The 9,601-nt window shown below is 41.6% G+C and overlaps 1 protein-coding gene across 1 annotated transcript in view; it reads right to left on the bottom strand.

Moving 5' to 3' along the window:
• Positions 1–673: 673 nt before the first annotated feature.
• Positions 674–9,601, bottom strand: part of GADL1 (GAD like acidic amino acid decarboxylase 1) — a 66,152-nt gene continuing 57,224 nt past the window's right edge. Inside the window, exon 14 of the mRNA XM_088521160.1 lies at positions 674–875. Coding sequence (XP_088377286.1) covers positions 702–875 — 174 coding nt within the window. The 3' untranslated portion in view covers positions 674–701. The remainder of the gene's footprint in view (positions 876–9,601) is intronic.

Here is a 9,601-nt window from a genome sequence, read left to right as displayed (position 1 = left end):
TGACTCAGCCTGCTCAAAGTAGGGTCAACATGGCCACTCAGGCCTTTGTCCAGCCAGGTGCTGCAAAGCAATAAAGTCAGAAGCTGCACAACCCCTCAGGGCCCCTGCTGCAATGCCTGACTGTCCTCATGGTGAAAAATTTGGGCAATTGTCCCACTTAGAGGCTTTGAGGAAATCCTCACGGATGTCCATAATTTCTAGTCTTACCAGTGTGCTTACCAACCAGGTCTCTATCCGTAAACATGTGCCAAACTAAACTATCAACAGAGTAGTCAGAGGATGAGCTAACATTTTAAACTCCCTGAGCTAAATTCACTCCTAACAGTTACCTTAGAGGAGTATTGCTTGCATGTGTAAGTCACCAGTTTGAACTACGGTGTGCAGAGGCACTCTGTAAATAGCTGCCCTGCCTGGAACATGGGTACCATTTTCAGAAGTGCTCCCTTGTCCAGGAAACACTTCCCAGAATGGCAGTGGTGCTGCCAGCACTGGCCTCCCCCGGCCTCTTCAGCCCCCACCAGCAAATACTTTCCTGTGGAGGGGTAGTCTACCTGCAAGATCCTTAGCATCACTAGGTAAAATGACAACTTCCAAGCTATATGTCAAGCTCTTAACTATCTTTCGCAAGACAGCACCAGAATGCTATTCTCTCTCCATAAATATCACACATGAGCGCAGCACCCGGTGCTGTGGAAACAGCGTTACAAGTCCTTGGCAAGCCGCTCTATTTCGTCCAGCAAGAAGTCCATGTCCTCTCGGCTCACTTGCGGGCTGATGATCACCTGGCGGAAGAAGTTGACTTTGCCCTGGTGAGGCTGGTACCCAAGCATCATGCTGCCCTTCTTCATCATCCTCTCTTTAATTATAGGAGCAACCTGAAAGTAAAGACAGAGAAGGGGGTTTGTCTCCTTCAGTAAATAAGCAAATCTGGGTAGGAACTAAATTTTGTGACTTAGGAAACCTTTTTGGTGTCTGAGTTTCTCATTCCCTTGCCTGCCCCAAGAAACACTAAAACTCAGACCTGCAGATTTAGGTGCATTGAGAATCTGGAAGAAACAGTACGAGACTTAAATCCCTCCAAAGGCCGCTGCATGGCACATCTATCTGTGATACAGGAGAGCTTGGGTTACGGTCCCTAGTCTTCCCGATTTAGATCAAAGGCCTGAACTGAGGGAGAGTCCTGACCACAGCTGATTCAGGGCCAGGTTTCTCTCCCTGCGCTAAACTGGGCTGCCTCGCTGCTCGCACCTGATGGCCCTACCCTCCGTACATCTGCAAAGCAGCAGTCCCTGGAGGACCCTCTCCTCAGACTCTGTGAACCTTAAGCTGACAATGAAGTCAGACAGATGCTACATTAAGGGAAAAGTCCTGATCACAGAGGTTAAAATTTCATCGCTCGGATTTAAGGCTTAAGTGGTGTTTGATTCCATCACTCTTGTATAAATGGGGTGAAAGCTCCTAGGTGTCCCACTGCTGAACAAGCCAGTGAGATTGGCAGGCAGGTCCCCATGGCTGAACACTTGATCCCCCTCATGACAAGGCAATTAACCTTACGCCATTAACCTTGTCCTTAAGTTTAAGCATGTGAGTAGTTTTTCTGTGTTCTTATGCTTGAAATTAGTCATAAGCTTAAACGTATTGTTGGATCAAGTACACTACTCCTTGGAAGACAGAATCCAACATAACTAAATATTTTGGCAGAAATAATATTTTTAAAACATGTCGCACTTTAATGTCTTACTAATAATGCTAATGCACTTGAGAACAGTGCATTCCTTTGCAACCTTTTGTGAAGGCTTGGTCACGAACTAAGCAAGCAGATGTACAATCTAACCTTGGTTTCTGCATTAGTTTATTTCAACACTAAAAGTTAGCACTGGAAATTACCACCTGACCTGCAAAGGAGGAAAAATGATGATGTCAGCCTTGCCTTAATAGCTTTATTTTCACAAGGCATATGTTACTAGGCAATTCCCAGACAAATTGCTCAGATAGAAACATCTGAGGTTTTCAGCACACTAACAGCTAAGCTTCCCCATATTAGGTTAGTGGTACTTGCCTAAAAGACCATTGTTTCAAAATCTATTTTGAATTCAGAGGAGGAATGTTTATGGCTCTAACTTAATTTGCCTTGGCTGATTTTGGTTTGTCTTTGTGACAAAGCTACTCGTCCTATTTAGCGATTTTCTTAAACTATGAGAGTGATGGAGTCAGAATTCTAATTAAAACCCAGAGTGTGACATCAGTATGAATTACGCACATGAGAGCCATGAATCTAATTTCAGAATGCAATGTGCAACCAGAAGTATTTTTTTCTTAACGTCACAAACAAAAACAAAGAAATAAGTTGTGAAAACAGTGCTGATAAATATTTGAGAAACAAGAAGAAAACCATGAAGACAGAAACATTCAGAATTTACTGCAGATACGTTAGGAGGCATATTGTGATACCTTCACTCACCTCCCATGGCACCTTTCACCTTCAATAGCACCTTTCACCACAAAAATCTAATGTAGTGCTTCAGATGTACCTCTTTACATAAAGCTCCTAACGAAAGCTAGCAATTAAATCACAATTCTACTGTGCATCTGCAATGTGTGCGTCATTTAGGAACAGAAGTTATCAAATATATCCTTGTGCTACAGGAAGTAAAATGTCTCCCACCTTGACTTCCATCTGCTTGTCAAACGATTCAAGGATTCCTCAGTTTTGTTGTTTTATAGCTCAGAATTACATCAGAGTAACCTCATTTAGTCCATTCCTGAGCTAAAAAACACACTGGAGTTCTGTGTGGACAGTGGAAGTAGATATTTTGCACAAGACATCCTTCATCTTGAAAACTATGTTAATCAGCAAACAGTCTGCTGTACTTGGGCTAAAATATTCCAAATATTCCAGACTGCATCCTGACAAATCACCGAGTGTGGTACTGCACAGTGCCAACACTAGTGCAAACGGGAGTCACACGGGAACCCGCCTGGTTGGCAACACACCCGGTTGTGCACTCGTGTTGCAGGCCCGTGCACTAGTTCTGTTAAATAGCGAGTAACTTTGGCCATGACAAAAGTTCTGCTACTCTCCTTCAGTTTGCACATGTTGAACCCCTTTAACACCACACCAGGATAACAGTGCTCAGCTCTCCCACCCCAGCTACATAGCAATGACATGGGGACACTGCATTGGGCACTATGCTGACACTGGGAAGAAACAACTCCTCCAGCCTTGTGCTTGACAAGAACGCCCAAGAGACATCTGTGCATGCAATAAAGGTTATCAGTGCAAGGTGAGAAGTAGTGAATCCTACCTAATATATTTTCTCAAGCTCTTCTTTAAGATTCGAATCCCTGTGGCAACTTTTAGCCTTTATCGATGTTCCATCAGAGTTACTTCATCTTTTGTACCAAGCTATTGATTCTCTTCACTTCTACACCTAGTGCTCCACAATCCATCATCCCAAAATGTGCAGTGGCACAAATGAAGAGAATGAGAGCAAAAACATTGAGAGCTTCAGCAACATGAGGATTGTAAATATACCACATTTCAGCAGGTCTTCTCTCAAGGAAAGGAAACGCAGAGAATCTCCCTTTCATTGTTTCATTTACCCTCCATTCTAATGTAGCTGTCCTCTCAATGTGTTCTTTTTTGAGGGCAAAGCGTCCTCTACTTAAAAAAGAAAAATGCTGTCTTGTGGGCTTTGACAGGAGTATTTTTGGAAAGGGTTAGTGTCAGGTATTCTGCATGCTTTATATGCTGACATAATGCAGTCAGTGTAACAAGACTATCATGCATCCTCTCCACAGGAGGTATCAAGGAAGAGAATATATTCACAAATACTTAAGTACAAGTTTCACACACACACACAAAAAAAGGTCATTCAATGATGCAAGCGTGTTAAAGCTTGGACTTGAAGAGCACTGACTACGACTGCTAACTGAAAGTAAAGGGAACTTCCAGTCTACAGCAGAAAAATCAGACCTATAAGGGACTAATTACCTAGAGTTCAATGAGTTCAATTCTCACTGAAGTCAATGAGAACTGAGCATGCTCAGATACCAGAAAGTTGAAGAGGCCCATTCAGGATAGACTCCTAGGAAAACAATTTAGTGAGACTGAGATTGTTTCACCAATCCTATTATTTTACTGCAGAACTTACTTCAAATTGTAGATCTAATTCTTTATGTTGCCCATCAGTGGAACAACCTCAGAATTTTAAATTTAATGCACCCTAAAATCCGAGTTCTCCTCTCTCTTTTGCTTTTCTTCACCTTCTTCCTTCCCAGTGTTGGTCTCCCATGCGAAGCCAGCCTAGAGATTTTTATTTGAGAAGCTCACTTCAGCAGTGTACTGGCTATCAATTGCATGCCCTTCCTGCAGGAGCACGAGGGCACTTGTGCAGCAGACCTGTGCACCGAGGATCTGCTTCACCCGGGAACTGGTCTCAACAGCCCCACACCGATGCTGTGACATCTCACACAGCCTGGATTCCTCCCTCAATTTTAACAGCAGAGGTTATTTAACTGGAGGAATAAGGATTGAGTTGTTAAGCCCCTTCTCCATTATCCCGAGTGCCAGGATAATCCCTTCTCCACCCCCTGCCAGGACTCGGACACGCTACAAACACAAAGCCCTAGCCCTGAAACCTGTGCTGTTTCTATCAGAGTCCTGGCTGCAGCTGGTGCTCATTCCTGCATTCCCATCACGTGGAAGGTGCCAGTGCTCCTCCCCAGCACCTGCACACAAACAGAGCCCGAGATGAGGAGCCAGAGACACCTCACGGTCACTGGAGCTGGAGCACACGTGCGCGCCCAGAGGATAAGGAAAGCAGGACACTGCCCCTAAGGCATGCTTGAGAAGAGAGGGTCTGCACAATCATCCTGGAGAGAGATGCCTTAAAAGCACTGCATTCATAGTAGCTCATTGTTTAATGGCACTTAATTCAAGTTTCTCCAACACTTCAAGAATTTCCTCCTAGCTCAGGCAGTGAGTGCCTAAATAGCACTCTTCAGCAGCTACTATAAAAGCTCACTTGCCAAAGGGCTGAGCACTTTCTCAACAGGAAAAAAGCATATTCCTAGAATCCCTAAGAGTTAGGGCACAAGTTTGCATCCTTCAGATCCTTTCAGAGGACTTGATAAAACACTCATTTAAGAATATTTATTCTTCTGCTCACGAGAAAGACCTCTAAAATGATTCTCACAGTGGTCATACTATGCAAACATGGTTCTTACGTTAAGAACAATTTCCTAGCACACGGTTTTCTTTTGTAACATGAAATCTCCAGAGCAATTCAGCTAAATGGGTGATGTTCCCACTCCATTACTACTGTCGCAGTATTATTCTTTTGAATTCATTTACTGTAAGCTGCCTCCTGATGAACAGTACGGAAGTTTGTATTTAATTGGTTCAGAAAAGTCTATTATAACTTTAAAAAAGACACAACAAGATAGCCTGCTTACAAGCTTTTTTCAAACCATTCATCACCTTCTAAAATGCATAGACTCCATACACAAAAAATACATACACTATTACCAGCATGTGGTTCAATTTGCACATTTAGTCCAAAATAGCTGATGACAAGGAAAGGAGTAAAAAAAGTAAGAGAAAAAAAAAAAGTAAGAGAAGCTCTCTTGTTCATATCAGGTAAATCCACTGGGCACTCAGCACCTCCTGAGTTATGCTGCTGGTTGTGAGTACCTGAATAAGTTGTCTTGAGGAAAAGCAGAGTTTCCCAAGATGAGGTATGTCTCTCATCTTGCTTAAATAAAGTAACAAACTACTGGATTTAGATTCCTAATCTTCTGCTCTACTAAAGTCTCTGACAACTGCAGCTAACAGACTCACTGGAAGTGCAAGAAGGCTCAGGTTGGAGAACTGCAAAGCAGCCAGCTGATAATGGAAGATTGTGTCCAATCTTGATTATTTCATTTCTTTCTTTGTGCCTTCCCTTAATCTGCGAGGATTCTCTTTTTTGACCTTATCACATATTTTCAACCTTTCCCATCACAGGTGTCTATTTTATACATCTAACTCTGTATCTCTGTTTTCTGAAAGCTACCTGTACTGCTGTAATTCTTACCAACGCCTAATCATATAGGTCTAGACAGATGCTGAAAATCACCTTTCCCAAACCAAATGGGGATTTCGAGGTTGTACTTTTTAAAACCAACATTTTTCACATTTTTTATTTTTAGATTAAATGCTGAGACAACAGGAATGCCTTATGCATTGATAACAATGTTGGGAAAAACTGTCTTGCTAAGCACAGAACATACAAAAATACATTGCTTTGGGGGAAAAAGTATGTATGAATTTTGCAAATAGTTCAAGTTGAAGGATAGTATTAGCCAGGCAAAACAAACCAGAAAGCCTAAAGCTTTTCAATATTTTTAAACTAAAAGTATTCTGACTTTTTTTTTTCAAAAGAATGTTTTCAATTAAATTTTAAATCCAATTAGAAATTGACCCATTTTTATTAGAGAGGATCAAAAAGGACTAAGAAAACTCAAACTAAGCAAGTTTTTGTTTAAATTTGTCTGAAAACAAAAATTCTTTCTGGTCAACTTAAACCAAAGTTGCTTTCAACTTCTTAATTCAGTGGCCAAACCAAAAAAATCCATTCCTTGTCCAACCATAAATATGTGGGAACAAAAGTGCTGAAATTGCTTAACTAAATCACCTGTAGAATTTCTGCCCTCCCAGAAAAGACAGAGGTATGAGAAAATTCATGTGGTTGCCTGTTCTGTCAGCAAAATTTGGCTGGGGAACTCAAGCGGGCAGCTTGTAGTAGACAACTGCAATCACGCTAGCCCAGCAAGTACTACAAAGTCAGCGAATGTCGGTAAGAACTAGTGTTGGTGCTGGCAGTGTCTACCAGTATCATTCTCCCAAGACTTTTGCATGGTTCCCAGTTGGCTGAATACCTGTGCAATGTATCACTGAAAAGCTGTTCCAGTCACTGGTAGCAGTGCCTCATAGTCACCGGACCTCATTCTGCTCCCACTGAAATTCATTTCAAAATTGCCATGGGCTTCAATGGAAGGGAGAATACAGGTCCCCAAGTCTTCTCCTATGTGTCTACTTGAAGTGGCACTTTGCAAACAGCCTTCAGTTTTCACAGAGACAGTTGCAAATCCATAACCTTGATAGGAAGCCACAAAAGTAGGCTAGACACTGTTGGAAGGATGATGGTGTATTAGCAGATCAACCTATTTCTCCCGCTTGGAAACTGCCTTTATGAAACTTTCTGAGCTACTGAACACTGCACTTGGCACCAGAGATGTAGCTAGAAGACAATAAAAAAAAGTCTACCCTTTGACAAAAGGAAAAGATCACATACTCATGGCTTCACAAAAATGGAAAACACATTTTGTATTCTTGCCTCAATTATTTCTTGCAATGGAAGACAGTCTATGCAGAACAGTCTCATTTGACCGCAAGAATCCAATATAGCTACCCAAGGAGGGACAAATTTTCATTTGTAAGTTAATGGTTTTTACTTAAAAGACAAGGTTCTTGCTACTTAATGTCTGACAAGTTATGCTTCCAGCAAAATAATAATAAAAAATGGCTGGTTTACATTCATGGGTATTCATAAAAAAAACCTCTATTAACTAAACCAGTTTAATTGACATATAGCAATCACCACCAAAAAAGTAAACAAAGCACCAATTAGGTAAATCTTTGGACTTAAATTTAAACTAGTACATATGGGCTATTAATTCCAGTAGGTCTTCACAGTATTGTTTCTTACCTTGGTTTAATGATAGCATAGGGGTTGAAGGACTGGATACAGGCTCTTACAGCTGGTCCCGACGGCCCCTAACCCTCCCAGAGACTGTTTATGTTGTCCTGGACAAATCACTCAACCTCTCTTAGGTAACAGGTTTCTCTTTCCCCTGGCATGATGCCTATAATCTTTCTGGGCAGGGACTTCTCTGTGCTCATACATCTATCATAATCAGCCCTGATATCTCCTGGGTGCACTGAACACTAATATGATATATATTAAAAAAAACCTTCTTTGCCAAAATCACAGACACTTGTCACAGTATTCCTTGCTGTATTTCCTACTGTGAATTCAGAAGATAATTTTGAAATCCATTATACCACTTAGTATTAAGCGAGGACAGTGGCTGTCCTTTTAATAATGATCATTGGATGCAGAACAATTGGAAGAAAACACTTGTTTAATTGGGCCTAATTACAAAACTGGCTAAATACTGTAAATATTTAGAAGCAATAGTTCTTTCAACATATTTTAACGTTAAGAAAGTATCTCCTCTATTGTTAAATATCTTCCCTTGCCTTGTGCTGCAAAATCAGCTGCACACTTTAAAGCAGCAGGCTTTTTTTCCTTTTAGTGATAATTAAAAACAAACTCAGACCATTTGTCAGCTGTCAGCCCAACTGGGACAATCGAAATACCAAATATTTGCACACCCAATCACAGCTTTGTTCCTGTAGCCAAGGCACTCTCTAAAACCCAAACATGTTTTTCTTTTGTCTAGAATTTGTTCTGGGCCCACATCCCTAAACCACTAATAAATTATTGCTGTACGCTATTGCGCCAGTGTTCCCCTCGTGCCACACCAGGCAACAAAAGGAGAAATAAGTGCATTTGTCAAAAGAGCAGTAACCACTTCCACATTCTTCAGAGCAACTAACATATCAAAGGAGACCAGATGCTGCCGTGTTTTTTGCCCTGCACAGACATTCCCTGTGCACCTCCAGCTTAGGGCCGTGTGCCTCACCTATGGCATCACGTTTTGCATAGCATCTCATCGGTTACTTTTTGCCACAGCACACATTAATGAACCCCACAAATCACCAAAAATGACTTAATAGGGCACAGTGGCTTGGCTCAAATTTTGATTGCCTTGAAGGACTGTTTTAGCCAGTCATTTATGCAATAAAAAATAGCCTTCAGATAAAGGCATTTTACACCGAGGACATTTCCTCTGAGAAGAAGGAGGCAGAACAGACAACACCCAGGAATCAGCACTTGCAGATGCTTGCGTGTGTGAGCTTCCTCACAGCAAAAAATTGCTCGATGAGCAGTGCGGTTTTCCAGGTGCACAGACCCACGTCTCCTCCTGAGACAGTTCGTTTGGATTCCTTCTTATTCTCGCACATTTCTCTGTTGCTTTACCAAGGTCTTATTGCCAGGTCATGGTGAAAGCCTAGGCATTAAGAGAACTCCAAAGGCTAGCATGCAAAGCCAGGAATGAAATGCTCTGATTTATTTAACCGGTATTTAGAGAGTCCAGTGCTACTGGTTTTACAAAAACAATTGTTTTAAAAGCTTTCATAGCGCTCATGCGGTTCTTCTGCAGAGCATCCAGTTATGTTCCCATTTTCGTGACATCTTCCTGTCTTTCAACATTGCCAAAGGAAAGCTCCCCCTTCTCCAGGCAGGAACGAAAGGGCAGCTTGTCATCTTGAAAGCAAAAGTTACTGACAAAAAAAAAAATCCTTTCTAGTTTGTATGCATAGGGATGAGCTTCTGTTCCCCTTTTCCACTGGGAGAAAAAAAATATATCATAGTGCAATGTCTGAGGCTGGGAGGAGTACATTGAAGTAGGAAGATTACATTATTCGGTG

This window comes from Tinamus guttatus, unplaced genomic scaffold, assembly GCF_059628265.1.
Source record: "Tinamus guttatus ecotype Peru unplaced genomic scaffold, ASM5962826v1 Tinamus_guttatus_pri_ptg000115l, whole genome shotgun sequence".
In the NCBI taxonomy this organism is placed as follows: Eukaryota; Metazoa; Chordata; class Aves; order Tinamiformes; family Tinamidae; genus Tinamus; species Tinamus guttatus.
This window is presented reverse-complemented; position numbering and strand designations above follow the sequence as displayed.